The 26,660-nt window shown below is 42.3% G+C and overlaps 1 protein-coding gene across 2 annotated transcripts; it reads right to left on the bottom strand.

Moving 5' to 3' along the window:
* Positions 1-759: 759 nt before the first annotated feature.
* FRRS1L (ferric chelate reductase 1 like) lies at positions 760-26,213 on the bottom strand. 2 transcript variants are annotated; one of them, XM_067743712.1, is made up of 5 exons: positions 25,897-26,213; positions 14,563-14,647; positions 12,345-12,483; positions 9,105-9,351; positions 760-7,155 (listed from the first exon to the last, which is right to left on the bottom strand). In XM_067743712.1, the coding sequence occupies exons 1-5, from the start codon at positions 26,132-26,134 to the stop codon at positions 6,983-6,985; spliced, it is 882 nt and encodes a 293-aa protein (XP_067599813.1). In that variant the 5' UTR covers positions 26,135-26,213; the 3' UTR covers positions 760-6,982. The 2 variants fall into 2 exon arrangements, with proteins under 2 accessions (XP_067599813.1, XP_067599814.1); XM_067743713.1 differs by having other exon boundaries at positions 760-6,536; positions 25,897-26,198.
* Between the last annotated feature and the right edge of the window lie 447 nt (positions 26,214-26,660).

Genomic DNA, 26,660 nt, shown 5'->3' with positions numbered 1-26,660 from the left:
GAATGAACGAACAAGTGGTTAAAGCTTCTTGACCTCCTGGATGCAAGTAACTTTCATGTCCACTTTACTTCAGCAGTCTCTTCTCACAGCTCATACCCTGGCCCTTGCACCTGGGACTGAGCCCTAAGAAACTTCCAAGTCAAACATCAGCCAGGGTCAGGTCGGACAGCTGGGCTACCCACTGAGAATGCTGCAAGATAAATACCACGGCAAACACCTAGGATACCAAAAAATAACAAAATACTTGTTTGGGGGGTGGGGTGAGGATTAGAGCCTATAATGCAGAATGTGGTAATAACTAACTCTTTCTTAACATGACATTCCTTGAATTTCTCAACCTAGTCCCAGTTTCTCAACCAGTTCAGCTACTGCATTCCACAATTTCCATACCACCTGGATGATTCATAAGCCTTTACAACTAAACCAACTGTTCTTAACATATAATATGATTTAGTTACCAGTAAGGCCTATAATTGAAATTCTTAGAGCTAGTTATGCACTATTAGCCAATTAATACACTTTACATGGGATTACAGGCCTCCATTTACTATTTGATAAAGGTACTGAGCTGAAGCTATAAATAAAGATTCCTTTTGCAAATTGTTTCTCTGCAGGGATTTTTACCTGACTACTGCAACATGATTTTCTTCTTTGTCAGAATGACAGGCTGTCATCTTCTCCAAGGTTTACAACTTCAGGGAGACTGTACTGATGAAAGGGTGTAAAACAAACAAACAGAAAACCAAAGATGCACCAGAGTAAATCAATAAAGAATTATAAACTTTAATTACATCAACTGGAAGAATTTCAAACCATGTTGAGAATTTATATTTTAAAATTTAAATCTAGTTAATATATTCTAACTCTAACATAGCCCTCTAAAGATAGAAGTATTTGTGACGGCAGATGGGCAGAACAATCATTTAGGTAGCATCTAGGAATATTGCTACAATTACTTTACATAAATAGAAATCCATGTCTTTATTAGTAAGGTACCACACATCGTAGAGTAAAAATCCACGTAGGACAGGCTTATAAATATACATAAATCTCAAAATCAATCACAATTGAACATTAAGTACACAATTATTATAGAACAAATATAACCCACCAATGTCCATCTAAAGGCATAGTTCTTACAAAATAGTATTTTACAGACAGTTGCAAAAAAGTATATTAATACTCCTGGAGCCAGACTGTTCCAGCATATGAGCACATCTGGGGGAATAAGGCATGTGGAGAAGGTGCATTTACTCTTCCAGGTGGTCAGGACATTCTGTGTGATGAAATGGTAACGGCTTTAGTGATCTGGGGGAATGGCACAACCGCCACGCACCCCGTAACCCTAGAGAATCCATGGCTCTCCAGAAGAATAGAACAGAACAGCTATTTGCCTAATAGCCAATATCCAGGGGAAAATGGAAAACATTAGTTGAATATCAGCATACTTTAAGTGAAAAACCCCAAAGCGCTTGATGGTTCACTTAAATTTTTAGTCACATTTCAAATCACGTTAATAGCCACTATTTTCATGAAAAGGAATTTATATTTATCTATTAAATATGAAAACAACCAAGTACAACTTGAAACTAAGTAACTGATTAATTGAACAAGAAATCTAATTAAATATAAAACATGGATAAACCCGGTTGCATCTACATGCCATTGACTCAGTTCACACTAGGCTTAGTTTCTTAACTAACAGTATAGAAAAGTCAAACTCAACAATGATACTTTATTTTATATGTTCTTAACAAGTCATAGAATGTTGAATGGAGGAGGCAAGGTTTAATAACGGATCCAGGAACCCTTTCTGCAAACGAAATTACTATAAACTCAAGGGTAGTTTGGCCTGTAATACATACAATGTTTTATCTCTTGGTTTTTAAAGTATTCACAAGATCAGAAACAGAAACAATCCTGACAAAGACCTTCAAATGGCCATGGTATGTGTATATAATAAGCGTTTATGTATAAACACATACAGACCTCATCATGTATGTACAAATATATATACAAACACTCTGAGAATAATCAAACTATTCACTAAACATAACCAATTCTATTTAGAAAACAATACAGTTATATACAGCAAAGTATTCACATCTCAGCATTTGACCTATGGTGGTGGTTCTCCAACATGTTTCCATTATGATACACAAGGTGATGCCATAGTCACATGAGTAAAACACTCCCATCCCGGGGATGTAACAGATTTAGATAATACTTAAAAACTGTCTAGAGGAGAATAAACTAGTCTGAACATTGTACAGTTGACCCTTGAACAACATAAGTTTGAACTGTGCAGGTCCACTTATACATGGATTTTTTCCAATAGTAAATACTACAGTGCTACATGTAGTAAGGTTGGTTGCATCGTTGGACCATGTGACCATGGATAGGAGGAACCGCGGACATGGGAACCACATATTATGGAGGGCTTACTATAAATTATAGGTGGATTTTCCACTGCCTAGAGGGTCAGTGCCCCTAACCCCATGCAATGTTTAAGGATCAACTGTAATCCACACCATGAAGAGCAACTGCACAGTGAAAGTCATTCACGATTGGCACAGCTTAGATAAAATAAAACTTACCCAGCTCTGACTTTATTGACACCTCTTTCACATCACCTCTGGAAAACATATTAGAATGCAAATTCTAATGGGAGTGCATTATCAAGATAACAACCCATCAACTATAATTTAGTTTACAAACAAATTACTAATGTCGATATTTTTACAATTAACCAGTAATACATTATAATACATTACTCGCAGTGTCCTATACAATTGATCATGACACCTGGGCGTGCCTCTTAGCTGACAGCAAGGGTAGGAAAACTATAGTCCACAGGCCAAACCCAACCTGCTGCCTGTTTCTGTATGGTCTGCAAGCTAAGAATGGTTTTTACATTTAAAAAGTTTTTTTTAATCTAAAGAAGAGTATTTGTGACATGTAAAAGTTATATAAAATTCAAATTTGTGTCAAGTTTTATTGGAACACAGGCATGCTCACTGGTTTACATATTGTCTGCAACAGAGTTGAACAGCTAAGAGACTGCAAAGTCTAAAATATTTATCATCCGGACCTTTACAGAAAAACTTTGCTGACCCATAGGCTAGAACTAAGAATAATATACAACCTCAGTGGTAATACCCCTTAAGCACAAAATCCTGAATATAGACTGTAAACTTAATTACAGAAACAGTAGTAAAAAATATGTGGGATGGAAATCCATCCCTGAGTTGTCCAAACCTTCTGATTTCCTTGATGACAAAAGCCAACTTAAGATAATTAAATATGGCTCTTGCATTTTGTCTGAAATCATGTTTGCAAATTCACCTTTGAGACTACAGTGGAGCAAGAAAAGGGCATTGGACTCCAAGTTAGAAGACCTGGGTCTTAGGTAGTCACTTTAAAAAATTAACTAAGACAAATACATTCTAGTCTTGTCCAACCTGTGTATTATTTTTTAAAACTACTAAACACTAAAATGACTGGTAAAATAAAGAATCAAAATGTTTTTAAGAAGAGAAAAAGCCGATAGAAAGTAAAATGTACCCCTTTCCCCAAATATAACTATAAAAAGTCCTTCTATTCATTGTAAATTGCTAAAGGGGAAAAAAAAGCACCTGGCTAATTTGAGTGTGGATAGTGGGTTCCACTTAATAAAAGTTTTAATGAATGTGCATGATGGAAATCACATCACCTCCCTAGGTCTCAGCTGCCCCTCTTTAAAATAAGTGCATTGGATAAAATGGCATCTAAAGTCCTTGCCAACACTGGTAATTTATGCCAAATGCCTAGCCTCAGTTTCTTCATCTGTAAAATTGGACTAATCATAGAATCCACTTCCTATGGTTGTTGTGAGGATTAAACGAGTTAATCCTTGTAAAGTGCTAAGAAAAGCACTAAATACACTTAGCAGACATTATCATTCTACTTAGGCATTTACAAAAACACACTGGTTGGGTTTCTCCCCTGTAACAAGTACTATGTTAGAAAATGGAATACAGAGATAAAATAGAAGTTGATTCTCCTACATTACGTAAGAACGAATAAAATTGGAGTCTACAGAGTTTTAACTTCAATATGTCTATAAATTGATGATTCTCTGGGATGACGGTTAAATGCTGTGCTGCATCCCTGGTCTGTTGAATTCCCACTTCCGAACAATGATTATTGTTAAAAACGTCAACTCTGTTTTACAGGGCAAAAGAGCATTGTTACGAAAGATCTTTCGATTTATGTTTCAAGGGACAAAAGTTCAGTGTTTGCTAAAGGAGTGATCACAGGTCGAAGAATATAAAAATGTTGACCAGTCTAGCAATGTATATGGAATACAAGCTTTCTGGACCAAACTTGCCATGGGAGTAGAGTTTCATTTATTTATTCATTCAACAAATGTTTGCTGGGTACCTACTATGCAGTCGTGTCTGTTATAAGGATGAGTAACAGGAAATGGTCCCTGCATTACGGAGTTAGCAGGGAGGATGAGCCAGCAATTACAGGAAAGTGAGATGAGTAAAATAATGGGGAAGCCGAGTGTGCTCTGGGAGCATTTGGCAGGGACCTGAACCTATTGATACTTAGTCCAGGGGACTGGAGGAAGAAATACTTACTCTGTGACCTGACAGGTGCATAGGAGTTCAGCAAGCCCAGGAAGTGGAGAATGTTTGGGCACAGGGATCGTCATGAGAGGTGAGAAAGCAGGTCTGAAGAACTGAGAGCAAATCAGTCTTGCTGGGACAGAGCAAGGTGAGGAGTGGTGACAAAAGATGATATTGGAGGTAAACAAAGTGGTTTGCATTTCACACTAGTGGAAATGAGAAATCGTTGAAAGTTCTAAGCACAAATATGCAAAACTGGTAATCCAAGGAAAAACAATTCATGAAACAATTAGCTTGACTTGAAATGTAAGCAGAAGGAAACTCCCTTAATTTATTCCTTCCCTGCCTGCTACAGAGACTAGCTCAAGTCTCGATTTAGTTTTAACCTATTTATGGTGGAAATATTATACCCATAAGAGGGTGAAATACAAAAATATTTGCTTTCTTATTTACAACGTGGGTGCCTGCATACTCAGTGTCCTCACTGCTACACAACCACTGTAGCTTAGAAGGTGATGCACAGGCCATCTTCAGCCAAGGCTGGAGGGCTTGGTTATGAGTCAGGTGGAGCCAGGGACTTGAACCCGATGACTTGAGTTTGAATCCATCACTCGCTTGATGTCATTTCACCTCTGCCCACCTGCAATGAGGATTGTTTCTCCTACATCCCTTGGATGCACGCAGTAAATGTCACAGAATCTGGATGTTTTCCTTATGTTTTTTGTTGTTGTTGTTGTTGTTTTGTTTTTGCGCGGTACACGGGCCTCTCACTGTTGTGGCCTCTCCCGTTGCGGAGCACAGGCTCCGGATGCGCAGGCTCAGCGGCCATGGCTCACGGGCCCAGCCGCTCCGCGGCATGTGGGATCTTCCCAGACCGGGGCACGAACCCGTGTCCCCTGCATCGGCAGGCGGACTCTCAACCACTGCGCCACCAGGGAAGCCCTGTTTTCCTTATTTTTGTTCAGTGCCAGAAGAATGTGAAAGCTTCTCCCAAAGGAGAGGCGGCCTTTCACTTCTGACATGGATTCCAAGGATGGCATTAGAAATCACAGTCTCCAGTGTTGTTAATCACAAAAACCACAAAGTTGAAGCCAACTTTAAAGCAATGGGGTGGGGAGTTGGGGGGGAGCCAGAAGACTCCATAACTCTACAGTGGAAATGTCTCAGCAGCATAATTATACGCAGAGACTCTTCCTCTAAATGGGCTGTTAACTCAGTCAGTTGGAATAAAGGAACATTTGGGTTCCTTTGAAAAAAGAAAATGCATTAAGTCAAGACATTATTATAAATTATGCTGACTGCCCATCCAATTTATGTCTGAACATTTGAATGGATACTCTAAGTAAATTCACTTGATGGGTCATTTCGCATTTGCTAATTTAAAAACAAATGTCATCTTTAAAATGTTTCTACTCCAAATCTCCACAATCTCCAAAAATGTTAATTTATTATCAGAATGCCTTGAATATTCAAGATGATTTGTCTATTATAATACACATTTAATCATACTCAATATATGGTGACTGACAACAGAATTAGCTGTAACCACAAATGAACACCTTAATTTATTAAATACAGTGGTAGTAGAGTCCAAATTCTAACTTCTAAGAATGTCCATTTTTTTTTTATCATTAATATAATTTTACATCTTCAGGAACACTCACAGTTCCATTTCTAACCTTTCCAAGCAGCAAAAAAAAATGTGTTCTTTTAGCTACTTACTAATCGAGAAGACACTTCAAATAAATATGAACCATTTTCATATCACTATTATCTCCATCGTTCTCCTCATCAGCTGTGTAAGTATCCAAATGCCTTCATGCTTTATGAAAATTTGAAAGTTCTTCTGCCTAAAAGGCTGGCTGTGAACTTGGGCCATCCAGTGAAGTTCTCCTTAGTATTACTCCAAGTAACTCTCTTGAGCTGTAGTTGGAAGAGTAAAGGTTGTTTAGAGACATGGTTTCTATGCCTAGCTTTCTCTACCTTGCTATGTGTTATCTTACCAAGTAGCCAAGGCTACATGGCACGAGAGTCATAAAAAGGGAACCTTCCTGGGTCTCAAATCCCATTCAGTACGATGGCAATAATAATGTTCATCAAGCCAACTCAGAGATGTTGGGAAGCTCAAATAAGAAAACATATTTGAAAGTGAGTGCTTAGAAAAGTTTTAAGTACTTTCCCAAAGTATGGGGTCATTATTAAACAATCCTCTTCGCTTAGAAAAGAAACTTGCTCTTTCTTCCAGAAAGCTGAATCATATAAGTCTTTTTTTTTTACATAATAGAAGCTAAAATTATACTGCATATTTTTAAAAAATACACTAAAGACTTTCTAATAATGCATTGAATCTGTTGGCTTTGCAGCTGTGGTTAAGGGGTCCCCATCAATAAGTAGAAGGTCAAGGCAACAATGAGAAGCAGACAGAATGGAGAGGAGAAGGTCTGATAGGCAGCTGATGGCATAAAAATGTCCTCATACTTGTAAATACTGACAACACGCTCTGAAGTCGGTGGTGAGTCTATATCGTGTCGGGTGATGGAGCCTTTAAAGAGGAAAGAAATAAAAAGGAAGGGGCAATAGAAAAAAGGTACAGATTTAAAATGATACATGCAAACCACAGAAAAACTAAACTTCAAAGAACAAGAGCTACTATTTTTTTTTCCAAATATATTTTTTATGTATGGCTCATTAACCACTCCTGACCACATGGACTCCCTTGCAGATGGAAGTCTATGGGATATCAAGTGGCAGCCTGCCCAGGCCAGACCAGAGAGGGTGTGGTGTGCTGTGTGTCTGTATGTCTGCATGTCTGTCTGGCAGAGTGGTGTGGAATGGTACAGAAAGTAAGAGGATTAAGATACCAAACAAGCCTTTGGATGGGAAACATTTTTTGACCTGTATGCAAAGGCTGCTTAATAAGCTGAAATTGATAGGAAGGGCCTGACCTTTGGATTAACCCATATGAAATTTAGGAGACTAAGGCATATGAATTTAGAGCAGAGACCTTGGAAATAGGGCTCAGAGCGAGGGTTTTTTAAGGTACTATTTGCTAGAGAAGCTGTGTCCAACTGGACATGTCAAGCCCCTGCTGCAGTGTCCGTGCTGCCTCCCGTTAACACAAACCAAACTCCTCCGGCTGGCAAGAGTTTTTCTCTCAACTGGTCCCATTCACCTCTCCTCCCTAACCTCAATCATTGGTCACCTACATGAATTCCCAGGCTTAACTATGTACCTCCAATTCATACCTTTCTTGAGGGAAAGGCTAGATACAGCTACCAAGAGGCAGAACCAAACTCAAGCCCAGAGTTTTAGATTCCAAATCCCATCATTTAAAATGAGGTCATTTCTCCAGCCTAAGACATAGTTTATTTCCCAGGGCACTGAAAGTACTCAAAGGTATAACTGTAGGTCCACTGTCGGTAACCTGGGAAATAAGCAAATGGAAAAGGTGTCACAAATCTGGAGGCATCCATATGTTTTCCCAACTAGAAACAGGCAAAAAAAAAAAAGGGTATAAAATCTCCAATCGATCAATGGGAACAATTTGAAGAGGAAAAAAAGATCAGATTAGGCAACGGATAGTTGATGAGAAAGATGTAATTCCCAGAATGAGTTCTCATACAGGGACTGAGAACAGCTCCCTTCCATCCTTGGTCAGGCCATCAGGCTGATGAACCAGGAGGAATGCTGTAGACACAGTGTAACTTGATTTTAGCAGCCTCTCAAAGGCTTCATGATATGCTTGGGTCACTGTTGGGGAAATGCTGAAGAGCCTTGCCGCCCAGAGTGAGGTCATCAGTGGACCAACTTGTTAGAAATGCAGAATCTCAGGCCCCACACTAGACCTACTGAAAACTGCATTTTAACAATATAGCCAGGCAATCCCCATACACATTAAAATTTGAGGAGTAATGGGCTAAACAATAGGATAATTTGGTAGATTTATGACCACCAGAATAGTCATAAAGTGAGTGTCAAATCTCTAGAGAAGTCGCCAGAGGCCCTTTCCTGTTCAGTATTTTTCTATTTAGAGCATAGGAGTTAAGAGTACTCGCTGATTTTGAAGTCAGACAGATCTAGGTTTGAATTTCAGTTCTTCCATTAATTAGCCATATAGCCTTGAGCAGGTTCCTTAATCTCTCTAAAATGAGGGTAATTCCTACAATTCTGGAGGACGTGGTGAGGAGTAAATGAGACCATTGTGAGAATTAGAGTCCACATATCATATACAGCAGACATACGATCTGTTTCATTAAGCACAGAGCTCATCATATACTATCTTGTATATCTTGCTCTAACCATGCATGTGTATAACTTGTCCATTTCTGTGTTCATGTGTATAAGTCCATTATCACATTCTGAAGGCAGAACATTCATATCGCCTTTCTCTCTTATGTTAGGCAAGTGCTTATCACTCTCTCGCTCAGTAAATAAGGACTACAAGCACAGCAGTGTCTGGTGTTTAATTCAGATACCAAAATGTAAGCTTACCCTGAATGGCTGGACCCCAAGCAAACAGATAATACCAACTTAAATGCAGATCAACAATTGTTTCATCTCTGGGAACATTCACAGGCCGTTTAAATCTGCAGGTGACCCGATTATTCTCAAAAACGCCTTCCTCATCTCTGGCAGGATTTCTCTGAATCTCCTTTGCCCACTGGCCTACGTTATAGAAGTGCTGTACACGCACCCTGCCGTTGTCGTCGTGGACGCAGGCCATGACATCATCACCACCCTAACACGAAAGATGATGGAGAAAAACGTCAAAGGTGTGTCTTTGGCAAACTTTTCTGCTAGAAAGAAATTTCACTCCGAAATATACGATCCATTAACTCTGTAATTGGAAGCCCCACCCCCAAAAATTGTTCTAAAAGCCATTAAAAATCTTTAACCAGGGACTTCCCTGGCAGTCCAGTGGTTAAGACTTTGCCTTCCAGTGCAGGGGGTGCGGGTTCGATCCCTGGTCAGGGAGCTGAGATCCCACATGCCTTGCGGCCAAAAAACCAAAACATCAAACAGAAGCACTATTGTAACAAATTCAATAAAGACTTTAAAAATGATCCACATCAAAAAAATCTTAAAAAAAAATCTTTAACCAAGTGACCAGAGTTTGTATCACCATAGCTGACATCGAGTGCCTCCTAATGAGCCATTTAGAGAAGAATACATCACCGGCTCTCCAGCAGTCCTGCCGAAAACACAGACACTAACCTAATCATAAGCCAGCAATCAGACAAACCTGAATGGAAGGTCATTCTACCAAAACACTGGCCTGTAATCTTCAAAAGGGTCAATGTCATGAAAGACCAAAAAGAAAAGAAAAAAGAAAAGATAAGAAACTATTTCAAAATAAGTAAGACTAAAGATACATGACAGCTCATGGTGTTCCTAGACAGACTCCTGAGTCATAAAATAAAAATTTCTGTAAAGGGCAGTATTGGGACAAAGGGCAAATTTGAAAATGGACAAGTATATTTGATAATACTATTGTATCTATGCTAAACTTCCTGAATTTAATAAACTATATAATGAAAAAGAATGTCTTTGATCTTAGGAGATACCCACTTAAATATTTAGGGTTAAAGGGTCATGATATCTTCAATGTAACCTCCGAAGTTTCCAGAAAATAATAAAAATAGTAAGTAGTAGCAGCAGTCAGAGTTGTTGTAGTAGCAGCAGCAGCAAAGAGACATAAAGCATATGTGGCAAATGTTATTGTTTGAGAAAAAGTGATAGTGGTGACAGTTCCACACCATGAATGTAACTGATGCCACTGAATTGAACACTTTAAAATGGTAAATTTTAGGTTATGTACGTTTTGCCACAATTAAAAAAGTTACCATTTGGTGAATCTAGGTGAAACATATATACAGGAGTTTATGGTCCTATCCTTGCAGCTTGTCTGTAGGTTTAACATTTTCGTAAAAAACAAACCAAAAACGTTATAGGTGTTCATCAGTTATAACAAATGTACCCTCCTGTGAGGGATGCTGATAATGGTGGAGGCTCTGCGCGTGTGTGTTGGGGGGGGTATATGGAAATCTTCTGTACCCTCTATTCAATTTTGCTGTGAACCTAAAACTGCTCTAAAAAATAAAATCTAACGAAGAAAGCAGTAATGCATCATTTCAAAAAAAGTTAAAGGTTATTAAAAAAGGGTTCCATTTTGCTTTTCCTGTGCATCAGGTTTGGAAAACTTTTCAATCTGTGCTTCTTGGAGTAATAGGAGAAGAAAAGAGAGACCTATATTTTATTTTTTTTGAGACCTATACTTTAAAGGCCTCTAGATAGCAAAATGTCAAACATAAAACCTGAACGCTCCTCACTCGACCTCCCTCCTCTGAGCCCCCTAATCTTAACAGCTGCATCATGAGTGCAAATGCATCCCAGGACAAGAAATGGTCAATTGCACTGCAAGCCAGCTTCTGGGATGACACACACACCTGCTGTTTCTCCTATTGACCCTAAAGTAGGAGATAAGTGATATAAATTAGTGTCCATGCCGTCTTACCAGGTGGACCCACTGTCTTACAGCCTGGACTGAGAAGTGCATTCTTCTAGTGACTCTCCAAGAACGAACTCACTGGAGCTCTGATTGCTTAGCCTGATCCCCCAGTCTCTTCTTACCGCCCACATACAACCTATGTCCAATCCACCAGCAAAGACTGTCAGCGCTACCTTCAAAACATATCTGAAATCTGAGCCCTTCCCACCACGCCTGCTGCCATAACCCTGGTCTGAGCTGCCCTTCTCTCATTGGAAGAACCTCAAAACAGACCATGTGAAGAGAAGCAGCAGCAGCACACGCAAAGGTTCAAAGGCCTAAGAAAGTCTGGCTATTTGGGAAGCACCTTGGCACAGTGAATGGCAAATGATGACGCTCCAGAGGAAAGAGAACGCAGCAGAGGCACAGACAGAAGCAGAGGTGAGGGATGGTCAGCTACCTGGGTTCCTGCCTGTTCCCGTTCACAGTCCTTTCTGAGGACCAGATGTGTTCCTGCCCATGCACACTGTGGAAGACTGAATCGTTGGACACAGTTCTTCACTCCCCCGCTGTTATATTAGGTACATACACCTTCACAAGGCTTCTTGCTAGAGGGAGTGTATTTCCCTGCCCCTTCATTCTGGGCTTGGCTGTGTGAATTACTTCAGGCAATGCAATATTATCAGCAGATGTGATGTGAACACAGGTTTGAAATAAGCTTGGATGGCTCTTCTGCTTCTGCCTCTGCCATGAGAAAAACACGCCTGGGTAGCTACTGGTTCCAGAATGATTAGAGAATACCTGAATCCGGGCCATGGCCTGGAGCCAAGCCCAGCTGAGTCCCAGCCAATCCACACACATGTGAGCAAGAAAGAAATGCTTCCTGTTATCAGCCGTGTAGTTTTGGGGGCTCTCTTGCAGCAGTACTGTGGAAATAACTAATGAATACAGGTACCACGAGACACCTTGTATTCTCATAACCAACCCTTCCATCTCCGTTTAAGCTAGCTTGAAATTTTTTTTAACTTGTAATCAGAGAGCTGTAACTATTATAATTGTTATAAGGATTTGATCAATTTACTTGCTTTACTTTGAAAAAGAAAATTAAATGCCAGAAATCGGCTTCTCCCATTTAAAAGTGGCGTCATAACTTAGGGAAACACAACCGTGCTCATTCTCTAAAGTTTAAAGTAGCACAGCAAACTAAAGAGAAAAATTAGCTTCTATCATGCTTTGTGTCTTACCATTTTCTTGTCTGAAGAGAATCCAACTGCTACCCAACCATCTGTGTCTGCACTCAGCTCAAATTCCACATCAGCCCCTATCATCCGGTAGCTAAGGAAGTAGTCACAGGTCTCTGCATTACAGCCCGGTTTGCCATATCTATAGGATATATCAAAACAGATATTACTGCTTCCTCAGCCACTTACTCAAAATACATCAACAGAACATCTGTGTGTCAGGCAGGACGCTAAGCAATATTAATAAATAAATTAGATCTTTGCTACCTGGGATCTCAAAACCCCAGTTTCACTCAGGAGAGACCATGGAGACGGAACGCTCCTCTTTATCTACCTGCAAACTGAGGTCCAGAGATGGGAAGGAACTTACCGAGTGAATCAAGCTGGAACAGGACTGAACCTGGGCCTCCAGGCCTAGCCAGGGTTCTCTACGTGTTATTAGAGTTTCTCAAATATTAATTATTACTGAATTATTTCTGCATCCCTTTTAGAGAAAAAAAATTCTCTGAGTTAATAATTTAAATAATTTAAATTACCAGTTCTTTTCACTTACAAATTTTCAATTAAACTACAAAATTAAACTAACAAAAATGGGCAAATTAAATACAGATTAAACTACAAAACCAGGAACTTTTAAATTCGTAGCATTCACGTGACAAATGAGGTCATTTCACTGAAAGCGACTTTCTGCTTACCTGCATGTAGCGTGTCTGAGTGGACTCTGCAGGGTCTTTATTTTGAGCATGTTCTTACTACTAGACATGACTCCACTCCCCTCCACTTTTATCTGTCTGAATTGCTCCACAACACTTATACATACAAGGCACCAAACAAATGCCTCATCTGGTATTCACTGGGCGCGAATGCATCATTTATTCATAAAATTTGCTTTTGCTCTATCGGGCTACTTGGTGCTAATACAATTCAGACACTAAAGTATAGAGCACTGTAAGGTGGTGATCCAGATAACCAGATTATGCGTGTGTTAATCTGTTTAAGGAGCATCACTGAAATGAAAACATGAATTTAAATTTTCTTCCAGAGGACTTGCGGATCCTTTAAGGATCAGCAAGCCCTAGTTTCAGGAACACTGCTTTACACCATTTTCAGAAACGACAGAAAATTGTAGCAACGGGTGGGATAATCTAAGCTCAGATGGAAGGTATCTAAAAGTACAGGATGCAAGGCTGCCAAGTATTGACGGAGGAGGGAGACAAGGAACATGCAGCTCTGCTGGCAGATACCCTGAGAGGCTGGCAGGAGGTGTAAGCTCAAGACCACAGGAACGGGGCTGAAAAACCTGAAAAGGGTGAGGAAAGCTAAAAGAGGGGTGAGTGGGCCAGAAAGGAAGTCTCCCTGAAGCCAGCAGGGCACTAAAATGCCTTCGCTTCTCAAAAATATCCCCTAATCACCAGAAGTATTCTTTGCTGGCTATCTTCCCCAATAATCATATCACTGGATTTTTAAAAATTCCTTAGAAATACACTTGTAATCAAAGAAAACTCAAAACCCCCATGTTCAATTGTTTCTCCTTGAGCACTGAACCAAAAAAAAAAAAAAAAAACCAAAACATTCAGTGCAGTGGCCATCAAAATCTTTACTCAAGGACAATTTGTTTTAGGAAATAAAGGATTCAAAGAAAAGGAGGCTTTCCCAACAAAGCACAGCTGTCTAGACGGGAGGCCCACTGTCTACACTACTGTTTTCTAGCTCCAGCCCATCACGTCTTGACAGCATACTACGAATAATCAGGCAGGAACTCACTAGATCTGAGACAACTAGCTAGACACAATAATCAATGCGTAATGACTAGTTAGTATCATACAGCTACCCATAAGTCATGACTATTGATTTGAAAAGGAACTGGGTCTCAGGCACATCTATTATTGCCTGTCCCATCCACACCCCTGCTGAATAAGCAGAGACATCGGTGTTATGTGATTCTTTTTCCTACAGCCAACTGGTTAGACACCTGAGCCAATGGCGTACAGTCATAAATGAAGACCTAGAGAAGAACGTTCTAGGGCCAACGGGCATGCTACAGCTCAAGGCTTGGAAGACTGAAACCTGGGGTGGCCATCAGAAACAAGCCGCATCTCTGCTGAAGTTATGAGGGGTACAGGTCCCTGGTTAGAGTGAACTGCATGCAATTTAAATACTACCTTGAGAAGTAAAATCAAAGTCTTGGCTTTAAAGTTATCCAACTCGCAGATCTACCAACCTAAAGCATCCCTTAGTTTTTCCACAGTCATCCACTTTGATTTTGGCAAATGGATCCACAGGAGGAGCAGTAGGGAAAGGGTAACCTGGCCAGTGAGAATAAATAATGGTTAGAAAATCCAGGAACAACGTTTCCAATGAGAAATGCTTCTTTTTAGTAGGTTGACTATTCTCTAGCGCACGCGTCTAGAAATGGTGAAGGCCTCAGAAAAGAGCTTTGTTGAAGCCTAATCACCCTTCTCATGAGGGGCAGGTAGGGGCACACATCTTTGAACCCAGCCTTGCGTGTTAACTGAGAAAGGGTTTTTTCCTCATTTACAGGTAAGGAGCCTGAGGCACTGAAAGAGGACATAATATCATACCCACTGGCTCACCACTGTCCCCTGAGAGTGTGAAAATCACACTTTTATACAATACACATGTTCCAAGAGAAAAAATAAATGAAACATTTCTATATTTGATAGCAGAGGTTTTCCATTTATATCTATATGTTATAATATGATTTTTCTGTTTCTCTGAACTTCCGTTTTTCATTAAGCTGTATAGAACATTTTATCTCACTAATTCTTTAAACAAATCATTTCATGCATCTTTCTTAACATCATAATGCATTCAACCACACATCAAAGGAAAGCCTGCATTATGCTTCCAGTCTGTGACACAAATATTTTTCTTCTAGGCTGTCCACTCCCTGCACCATGTGTGATTCATCTTGTATTCTCTGCCCAGCACAGTGCTTGACACTGGACATTGAATGATTGTCAAATGAATAAATAAAATCACCCATAGATATAAGGCAGTGCGAATACACTTAAAAAAATTATTGTATTAGTTTTCTTTTCTCACTATTCTGAAGTCCTTTCTTTGTGATTTGTAATTTTTTTAAATGAGGTTTTGTTTACTTTGTTTCATTAAATTATACTTTAAAAAAAAAGCCAACAGCAGATGCAAACTATTACATTTAGAATGGATAAATAAGAAGGTCCTAATGTATAGCACAGGAAACTATATTCAATATCCTGTGATAAACCACAATGGAAAAGAATCTAAAAAAAGAATGTCTATATGTGTATAACTGAGTCACTTTGCTGCACAGCAGAGATTAGCACGACATTGTAAATCAACTACACTTCAATAAAAAAAAAAGTCACCAGGCCACATTTTCCTGGTTCATATCTGTGCTCTATGGACAGTTCATCTCTACTACCCTGGATCTTGATCACATACTAAAGTATAGCCCTACCTTTTCACCATCTTTAAGTACTTGGGCCAGATGCATTACTTTTTCTATTTTCATGCTTATTTTATGCTAAGTCGTAAATCCACTCAAGTACTATAGACTGAGTCCCACCTTGAATGAGTTTTTTGTTTTTCTCTTACTATTTATGGAGTTCGATGCTACTATGTTAAGCATCATCCTATATGTTCTTCCTCTTATTTCTCACTACAATGCTGTGGCTATTTTTTCTCAGAGTATTTATCCAGGAATGCAATGACTACTTATGTTTTTAAGGTTCTATAGGTGTCTGAAAAAGACAATCTCTTGTAATGTTGCTTCTGACGCAGGTTCACCATTTCCTTCCATCATCCTTACTACTTCCTAGCATCTAGAATAATACATCAGCATATAGCAAATTTCCAACTCAATAAATGCCAGTAATTATTACTATTGGATTATTATTACTATTAAACTTTTAAACTAACCATTGGGTAAGATCGTCTCTAGAAGAAGAATGGGTTTCTAAGCTCCAAATAAGAGCAAGTTCTGGAACAAAGCTCACTTATAAATGTATTGAACTAGCTTATTAATGTTGGTAAATGGCTTATTTCTCAGGGCTTTTCTAGCACTGATTTCCTATTTTATATGCTTCTAAATCTTGGAATGAGAACTTTTGTTGTCAAATGAATTTGGGCATCATTTAATAATATCACATTTTCTTCTCATTTTGTAAGATGTTTTGTTTTTTTAAGTATAAATTTATTTATTTATTTCTCACTGCACTGGGTCTTCGTTGTTGCACGCAGGCTTTCTCTAGTTGTGGCGAGCGGGAGCTACTCTTCATTGTGGTGCGCGGGCTTCTCATTGCGATGGCTTCTCTTGTTGCAGAGCACGGGCTCTAGGCACGCGGGCTCCGTAGTTGTGGCTCGCAGGCTCTAGAGCGCAAGCTCAGTAGCTGTGGCACACGGGCTTAGCTGCTCCGTGGCATGTGGGATCTTCCCGGACCAGGGCTCGAACCCATGTCCCCTGCACTGGCAGGCGGATTCTTAACCACTGCGCCACCAGGGAAGTCCCTGTAAGATGTTTTGTAATAAAGAATTTGATTGGTTTTTGTCCCTGGTTCCTGGGAAGGAGACTCTAAATCCTTGGAATTTCCCAATGGGTCTTTCTTATTCCTGAGCCCCTCGGGTTCACGCCTGAGTTTATGCTAAGAGATAAGATGACTCAGAATGGGGACTGGTCACTAGAAAGACGAACCACGTGATTAGAGGTTTGGGGCTTTGAGCTAGCCCTGCCTCCAGGGAGGGGCTGAGGGGCTGGAGATTGAGTTCAATTCTGTAGCTAATGATTAAATCAACCATGCCTAGGTAATGAAACCCCAATAGAAACACTGGACACTGAAGCTCAGTGCAGCTTCCTGGTGGTGAACACACTGATATGCCGGGAGGGTGACAAGTCATGATTCCATGGAGAGGAATCCTCTCCTTCCAGGACAGGACATGGAAACTGCATTCATGAGCCCCCCAGACTCTGCCCTGTGTGTGTCTTCATTGGCTGTTCCTGAGCTGTATCCTTGATACTAAAACTGTTATTGTGTGTACAGCCCATTCCTGAATCCTTTGAGACATTGTAGTGAATTATAGAACCCAAGGGGGGTTGTGAGTGGCCCCTGGATTGGTAGCCAGTTGGTCTGAAGTGAGGCTAGTCTTGTTGTGGACCATGCCCTTTAACCTGTGGGGTCATTAGTGCCAGAACTGAATTTCAAGACACCAACTGGGGTTGGTATCAGAATATAAGCAAAGCAATATTATATTTTTTTTCCTGAAATTAAATGATCTACTATTTGGAATAAAATAAGTTTGGACCACATGCCAATATTTAAGCTCCTGTATCTCAGCTACAACCCAGCCTCTACAGCCAGCTGTAGGATGGGCTAGTACTCTGCAAACCACAACTCTCCTTTGCCAGCTGGCTAGGTTCTGCCAAAAGAAAACATTAAAGGGAGGTTGGGAGGCAGGAGGAGGGAAAGACCATTTGTTCCTGTTTGATTGCTGTCCAATATGCAAGTCCTCAGCAACTCTACTTCATCCTTGCATTGGCAGTTGGTTTGAGTTTACAGCTTTTTTCTAGACTCCCAGGACTAGCCTCTTCAAAGGAACCAGCATCAGCTGGGCAGACAGCCCATTCTCAGAGGATGGGCTGCACCTCTGGGGTGGGGGTGGGAGTGGGAGGTCCCTTGTCTGAGCTCTTGGCTCTCACAACCTCAAGCGCTTCTCTCTGCTCTCTCAGCCCCAGGGCCGGCAGCCGCTTCCCAAAGTGACTTTCTCTGAGCTCCCTTTTTGCTTCTGCAGTCCCCTCAATACCTTTTCAGACAGCTCCCTGGGCTGATTATCCTGTTTTAAAAAGCTTAAAAAATTGGTTTCTGTCTTTCTGACTAAACCTTGATGGGTAGAGAGTAAGTGTATTAATCCTTGAATAGCAATACAATGTAAATGTTTGTGAAAAACCATATCTTATTAGCAGTTATCATCTTGAAGCCTAGAGAATAAAGATATTCAACTGGATCTGTTTTACATGCACTGTACAATTTTATTGGAAAATTATGTTTATTGTAGAATTTTAATTTTTAAATACCCTAGGTACACAGAATTAACGATATTTCTTGATTTATGGAACACTCCGTTGTATGGATTACAACATTTTTTTATCCATTCAGGGGCCGACAGACATTTGGGTTGTTTCTACTTTGGGGCTATTATGAATAATGCTGCCATGAACATCTGTGTACAAGTCTTTGTGTGAACATATGTTTTCAGTTCTCTTGGAATAGAATTGCTGTGTCATATGTTAACTCTACGTTTAACTTCGTGAGGAACTATCAAATTATTTTCCAAAGTAGCCGCACTGTTTTACATTCTTACCAGCAATGTACTGTGGGGGGTTGGGGGAAGGTCCTTTTTTTTTTTTTTTTTATAGCCATCCTAGTGGGTGTTAAGTGGTATCTCATTATGATTTTTTTTTTTTTTTTTTTGCGGTACGCGGGCCTCTCACTGTTGTGGCCTCTCCCATTGCGGAGCACAGGCTCCGGAGGTGCAGGCTCAGTGGCCACGGCTCACAGGCCTAGCCGCTCCGCGGCATGTGGGATCTTCCTGGACCGGGGCACGAACCCATGTCCCCTGCATTGGCAGGCGGACTCTCAACCACTGCGCCACCAAGGAAGCCCTCATTATGATTTTGATTTACATTTTCTTAATGACTAATGATGCTGAGCATATTTTCATGTGCATATTGGCTATTTGTATATCTTCTTTGGAGAAATGTCTATTTAGAGCCTTTCTCCATGTTTTAATAGGGTAGGCTGTCTTTTTATTATTGAGTTGTAATGTATTAGCTTTTTTTTTTTTTTTTTTTCCCCGGTACGCAGGCCTCTCACTGTCGTGGCCTCTCCCGCTGCAGAGCACAGGCTCCGGACGCGCAGGCCCAGCGGCCATGGCTCACGGGCCCAGCTGCTCCGCGGCATGTGGGATCTTCCCGGACCGGGGCACGAACCTGTGTCCCCTGCATCGGCAGGCAGACTCTCAACCACTGCGCCACCAGGGAAGCCCTATATTAGCTTTTTACTCTCTGCTATGTCTAGGGTTATTTCTCCCTTTTCTCATTCCTAATATTATTTGTCTTCTCTCTTTTTCTCCTTATCAATCTTGCCAAAATCCTATTGTGAGAGTTAATTTTATGTGCCAACTTGGCTAGGCCAGGTGCCCAGATATGTGGTCAAACATTATTCTGGATGTTTCTGTGAGAGTGTTTTTGGATGAGATAAACATTTAACATTTTGTATCAGTGGACTCTGAGTAAAGCAGATTGCCCTCCATAATGTAGGTGGGCCTCAACCCCAGCTGGACAGAACAAAAAGACTGACCTTCCCCAGGCAAGAGTGAATTCTGTGGCAGGTGGCCTTCAGACTTGAACTATAACATCGGCTCTCTCCTGGGTCTCCAGCCTGCCAGCCCACCCTGCAGATTCTGGACTTGCCAACCTCCAAAACTGTGTGAGCCAACTCCTTAAAATAAACTTCTCTCTCTCTGTCTCTCATCTATATATACATACACATCCTATTGGTTGTGTCTCTCTGGATAACACTGACTAATACACATATCTACTTCATTCATATTTTCAAAGAATCACTTCTGGCTTTTTTCATCCTCTTTACTGAATATTTGGTTTCTATTTCATTAAATTCTGCTACTTCGTTATTTCTTTCCTCCTACTTTCCTCAGAGTTTTTCTTTCTCTAACTTCACAGTTCTTTGGCACTTCTCCTTTTCTTCTATCAACGTTTAAGCCCAACAATCAACTCCCTCCAGGGGTTTCTGCCTGGACATTCCACAAGCAAAACAATTCCAGACGCCCAACACTGAGCTTCTCCACCTCCCAAATGCCCTTCCTCCTATGTTTTCTATCTTAGTGAAGAATCCCACCACCCACCCCCAGTCTCCCAACCCTGAAACCCTAGATTCCTCCACCTGGAACATTTCCTCCGTCACCATTCCTTTCATTCCCACCCTGAAACACGAGCCTGCCTCTTGGCTATTGTACCACCTCCTATCTGATTCCCCCACTTCCCTTCTAATTCTTCCACCAGCGCCAGGTTTCTAAAACAGAAATCAGATCTTGTCACAACGCCATTTGAAGACCTTTACTGGCCTCTCCCCACCCCCTCCTATCTCCCTACACTCACTCGTCTTCCTTAGTCCTGAGATGTATGCGTCAGACACCCAGCCATGCCAGCTTCTGCTTTTCCCCTTAGCTTTATCCATGCTCCCACTTTTTTCTTCTATTGAAGTATAAGTTGATTTAGAATGTTGTTGCTCCCACCTTTTTATTACTGGTTTTTGGTGGTTTTGTTTGTTTGTTCCTTTCCCTCCACTTTCCATTTTAGTGCTTTCTTTCTCTTTATCGAAAATTAAAATTTGGACGAAGACCAAATAATATTGGTTTGAGGCAAAAAAACCTTTCTATTCTCCTTCCCTTTCCTTCTTCTCACATGTGCCCTGTAAACCCCTCCAATTAACTGTTCTGTCTTGGAGGATGAAAGACATTTTTACCTCCCTTCAAGAGGCACGTATTGTCTTGGTTCATTTCTCCAGGTTCTCAACATGCCTCTGTTGTTTCCATTCTTGTCTAACACGCAGCCACTATCTGTTCCTCTTTTGCAATCCCTTGAGCCTATTTTGCCATACTCCACTAGGTGGATAATGGCTTCTCGTTTGCTATTTATTGCTTCTAATTAACTGCTTGGATCACAGCCCTCAGGTATTAATTTGGTACTCAATTCCTTGAAGTTTTAACCAGAAATTATCTGTTCAAATCTCTGAGAGCTACTGCATCAGCCTATTTCTCTTTCTGGACTGCCTGAATCGTTTCTGCTTATCAGAACCATATAATGAAGCAAAAATGTCAAGGGACTTTGTGAAATGGAACATTCCACCCACGTGGAGCCCGTTTAGCAAAGCTTTCATCATGGCACTCCACCACTCAGGAACCTGTAGTTCCCAACTGACTACCCCATCAATTCCAAGCCCCTCTTTTCAAGTTTGCCCATAAAAATGCCCCATCCGCCTGTTCCACTGCATTTCCTAGCACATGTGTTTAGAAGAGAGGTCCACGGGGGCCCTCTCTTCTAAGCACGCTGGACACCTCGTACCACCTTATCCATAAAGTCAATCAACAACAAACCCACCCGGTTCTCTGCTACTTTCTAGCTGTGTGACTTTAGCTACAATATTTAAACTTTCTGGGGGTCAGTTTCCTTAACTCCAAAGTGGGAATAGCAGTAGTATCTAAGTCAGTGTTGCTATAAAGATTAAAGTTAATATGGGTAAGGTACTTAGGACAGTGACTGGCACACAGTAGGCACTTAATAAAAGTCAGCTCCAGTTAGTGTTATTATTGGGTTAGATTCATGGATATGAATTAGATTATTTACCTTTAAATTATTTACCTTTTCTGTGATTTGTTTTGGTTTTATTCTCCTGCCCCCAAACTATATATATATATATATATATATATGCTGTTTCTACTTTGTCACTGAAAAAGGTGACACTATCTTTGTTCAAACCAACGTACTATAAATACTATAAATGAAATACTATAAATGAAAAAAATACGTGTGCATGTGCCTCTGTGTGTGAGTGGGGGGGGGGGTCTTTTTATTCTCAGTACGTATATATGCACCACAAGGGGAAAAGCATCCCAAATGTTTATATGTATGGGGATGAGTTATGTATCCACGTACAATACACAGTAGACGCAGGAAGAATATAGGCAGATGAAGGAACTCCTGCCCTTCCCCCCAAGCTCTGTTCTTCTCTCTACTGCCTTACTAGCTCTTTCCCAAGATGGGAAAAATTGTGGTCAGAACTCAATGGTCAGAAACTCATTGATTGACTGGGCCATGTTTTACAAGTGGTCAGACTACTATGCCTTAAAGATAAGCAACCTTGAATGGTGTTCCTTGTTTCCTTCCAAGGTAGGATATGGCCCAAGGGCAAGCCAGCTACCATCATCCAAGTGGCTGGCTGATGAGTCTCAGGGTTTGCTCCTCAGACCTGGTCTGTAAATCTTAGCAGCAAGGAAAACGGAGCAGCAGGCTTCACTTAGGACTTAACCCTAAGCCAACACCCAACTCCATTTTTTTCAGAGAAACCTCAGAATAGGAGGTTTGCCCATAATCATGTGGTGATCTGTTTTATATTTCTACTGTTGTTCTGAATCTATAGATTCTGGCTTTGAGAACCTCAAGGGTAAGAGGGTATGAGTGATAGGAGTCAAGCACCAAGAACCTATCCAAGCTGTTAACCATAGAGAGCACAAAGGGTCACAGCACGGTTAGACAGTGTACTCTGGGAGAATATCTTGCCTAGTGGCAGGGAATGGGGGGGAGGAAAGCAGAGAAGCCCTCTGAAAGAGGCAGCAACTGAGCTGGGGCTGTAAGGCTGAGTAGTACAGGCTAAGACGTTCTGAAATGAGAATATCTTAGCCCGAGAATTCTGAAAACTAGCATCATTAAACTAAAATATAATTTAAATTTAAAAAAATGAACATGTTAGGGGGTGATGAGAAACATCAAATCAGCCAGTGTTCAGTCTGTGGCCTGGGGGTCTTGGGCAACCTGGACACCGGAGAAATGGTCTCTGGACAAGGTGGGTAATGGTCACTGGGCTCAACCAGAGTTTCAGGGAATTCTCCATGCCCACCCCATTATTCTAATTCCCTTTTTCTGATTTCATACTACTGGGCTACTTTTTCATTAAAAATTCAGTTTGTCGGCAACTTTGAACCTGAGAAGGGGGTACCCTGCATAGAGAAAACAGCCCAGTCACTAGAAAAAGACAAGCCCACTTGTACTGATAGAAAGATAGAATTGTTTAAAGGTACTATTTCTACCTCTTCATTTGCCACTTCCTCCAAAATCAACTGGTCTCCCTCCTTCCTTCTCCACTGAACTCATCCCAGGAAAATCCACCCATTACCTCTCATTTCCTGAATCCATCAACTATTTTAACTCTTCACTGGGCCTCCCCATGGCATGGGACACTCTTCCTGATGCCTTTTTCCTTCGTCTCCTGGGTGGGAAACCATTCTGGGACATTTCCTCATTCTGCTTCTCCATCTCTGGCAGTACCCTTTTAAGGCAGTGTCATTGATCATTTCTAAGGATCTTGGGAAAGTCTCTACTCAGGACCCACAAGGCTAAAGCCTAGGCCTAGGGTAATCTAGTAGACGTGCTTCCCCTGGGAGGCTCACCCCACAAACATCCCCACTAGCACCCACCAGATGGTTGTAGGATCAGCCTTTGAAGATAAGTGAAAGGATCAGAGAGAAGGGTAGAATGGGCAGTGAAAGCTCAGAGTGAGGGAAAGGAAGGAGTGAGAGATGGTTGTAAATGAAAGTTGGGTCAGACAGAAAATTCCAGATAAAGGAGTTGAAGCTTCCTCCAGGGAGTAGGTTGGAACCATTGCAGATTTTTGAGGGTTAGAGCCAGGCTTCAGGTTGTATGTGCAGAATGGGTGAGAGTGCCAAGCAGACAAACTAGAGATTTGTACACATCACAGGCCCTGCTACCCCTGTAGGGTCACCTCACCTAAGTGCCCTCCCCCTTTTGTCTCACCAAAGTCTCTCACACTTCCTGGTTCAACTCTATAAAGCTTTCCTTTGGGCTGCAGCCCACCTGATGTCCATGTTCATAAAAGTGCCTGGACTATACAACTAACTTCATTCTCTCTATATATACAAACTGACATAGAATCTGACCTTGTTCTCCATTTGTTAGATGCATGTGCCCAATGAGAATATAATTTCTCATGTGCCACCTTTAAGTCACCTAGCAGTGTGCTAGGCTGACTATGAACAGAATAACTACGTATTACATGCTTTCAAAAAGAGATGGATTTTGTAGTATTTATTCTTTTATAGAGTGACAGATTCTACTTCTGCTTGTTGTTCCCCTACTCTGCCCCTGCATTCTTTCCTTCTCCCTGACCACATGGCTACCCAGCTAGAACACTCTACTTTTCAGCCTCCCTTGCAGCTAGGTCATGTAATTAGGTTCTTGCCAGAGAAATGTGAACCGCAGTGATTTGTGCAACCAGCCTAAAAGGTAATTGTTTGTCCTGAACTTCCTCTCTTTCTCCTTTCCTTAAGCTTGAACAAAGACGTGCAAGCAACCTGACTTCCACACAGATGAGGACAAAGCCTTAGAGGGTGGGGGAACAACATCAGGGAAAGAACCTAGGTCCTTGAATGACCTTGTGGAACAGAGCTGGACCACCTGCCCAGACCAGCCAGACTCAAGTGAAAGAAAAATAAACTATCTTATTTAAGCCACTGTATGTTGGGGTCCCTGTTTCAGCAGTTAAGCAACTACCCAACTAATGTATTTCCCCAAATCCATTTCTCCATATAATACAGTAAGTCCAGCTTTTGAATTGGGCATATTACTTCCCAGAAAAAGGCTACATTTCCCAGCCTCCTCTGCACCTATGTGTGACCATATGACTAGGTTGTGGCTAATGAAGTGTAAGTAGAATTGTTACATGGGCCTTCTGAGCAATCTCCTTATAAAGTAGTCAGTGACCTTCGACTGCCTACTTCTAGATTTCTTTACGTGACAGAGGAACTTCTATCTTATTTAAGCTATTAATGTTTGTTTGTTGTAGGTAACTAAACCTAATCTTAAGTAACAGATACATCCAGTGTCATATCATCTGCTGGGACACACAACATTTCAAAGCCCAACTTGATTCTTGGATATTCCTCTTAGCAGAAGAAAAGGAAAATCACTTTCCAAATTGCAGAAGTAAGAAGCCAGTTTCCATTCCTTCTGAAGAAAATCAGCTTGGCTTTTGTGCTCACTGAAACACTGCCTCTACAGGGAGGTCATTGAGGGAAAAACACCCTGTCTCTGGGCCCACCAGGCCCCAACAATGGTGGCTCACACTAGGGATGCATGACATGTGGGAAGACAGTAAAGAAGTGGGATGGAAGTGGGGAAAGAGAGGTGACCCGGCTCTCATGGGCAGGGCAGTGAGCACGAACAGAACGCTGAGCTTGGGACACTAGCCACTGCAAATTTAGGTCCATACAGACAGGGAGGAACTAAGGCAACATCTCTCTTTAAATTGGGATTTCTGCTTCCCACCAGCTGCTCTTATCCCACACACCCTAGGCCAGATGGCAGTCTCCTCCCTTACCACCCTCTACCCCAATCCCTGACAGAGACAGAGAGTGGAGGCCAGATGCTGAAAACTGGGGGAGCCTAGACTCAGCCCCACCTGTCCGCAGCTTCGCAGGACTTGGCTGACCACCTGCCTCTCCCGGCCTCAGTCTCCCCACCTGTAAAGCCAGCAGCGGGTGGAAGGCGCTGACAGCTCTTGAGACCACTTGTCCTGGCGGATGGGTAGTGGGAGCCACGCGCTCCCCGTCCGGGCCTCGGCCGTGCCGGCGCTGCCTCCATTCGCATCCTAACCAATTGCCCGCCCCCGCCCCCGCTCCTGCCGCCTCCGGTCCCCGTCCCGGGTCTCCGCTCCCGCAGCCCCTCATCCTCCCGCAGCCTCACCCTCCTCGGACAGGTAGCGTAGGTCGTAGAACTCCCCCGCGAAGGTGCCGTAGGAGGAGTCGTGGCGCGGCACCGCCTCGTCGGAGCCCGAGTCCCCCCGCGCGCGGCCCCGGGGCCCCCGGCCCCCGGCGCCCGCGCCGTCGTCCGCGGGGCTGGCGGCACAGGCGACGGGCCCGGCCAGCAGCAGCAAGAGCAGCGGCGCCCAGGCCCTCGGGCACGGCCGGCGCGGCCGCGCCATCGCTATCCACCGATCCCGCAGCCAGGCCGCTCGGGCCGCAGCAGGGGCGCCGCGGGCGTAGGGTCGGTACTGCGCGGCCGCCGCCGCCAGCACGCGTCCGCCCCCTCCCGCAGCCCGCGCAGCCGCGGAGCCGCCCGCACCCGCCGCCTCCCAGCCTCGGTCTGCGCATCCTCGCTTGCGCCAGAAGCCTCCCCTTCTTCCTAGCATCCTCTCCTCCTCGCCCGAACTCTCTTTCTCTGCCTCTGTTCTTTCTCCCATTTCTCCTCCCTCCCTCCACGAGTCTCTCACAGACACAGATTTGGCCCTTCTACCCTCTTGCTACTACTCAGAAAGTGGTCCACGGAGCAGCAGCAGCAGCATCCCCAGAGGCCAGCATGTTAGCATCACTAATCTCGGGCCCCACGGCAGACCCGTGACTCAGGATGCACTTTACCAATATCCCCGGGAGACCCCAGTATACGTTCACATTTAAAAAGTGCTCCCCGGAGGGTTCACCTTGAACACACCTTGTCAGAGTCACTGCTTC

Source organism: Pseudorca crassidens, chromosome 7 (genome assembly GCF_039906515.1).
Source record: "Pseudorca crassidens isolate mPseCra1 chromosome 7, mPseCra1.hap1, whole genome shotgun sequence".
Lineage (NCBI taxonomy): Eukaryota > Metazoa > Chordata > Mammalia > Artiodactyla > Delphinidae > Pseudorca > Pseudorca crassidens.
The sequence above is the reverse complement of the archived record's forward strand: the minus strand, read 5'-3'. Positions and strand labels throughout refer to the sequence as shown.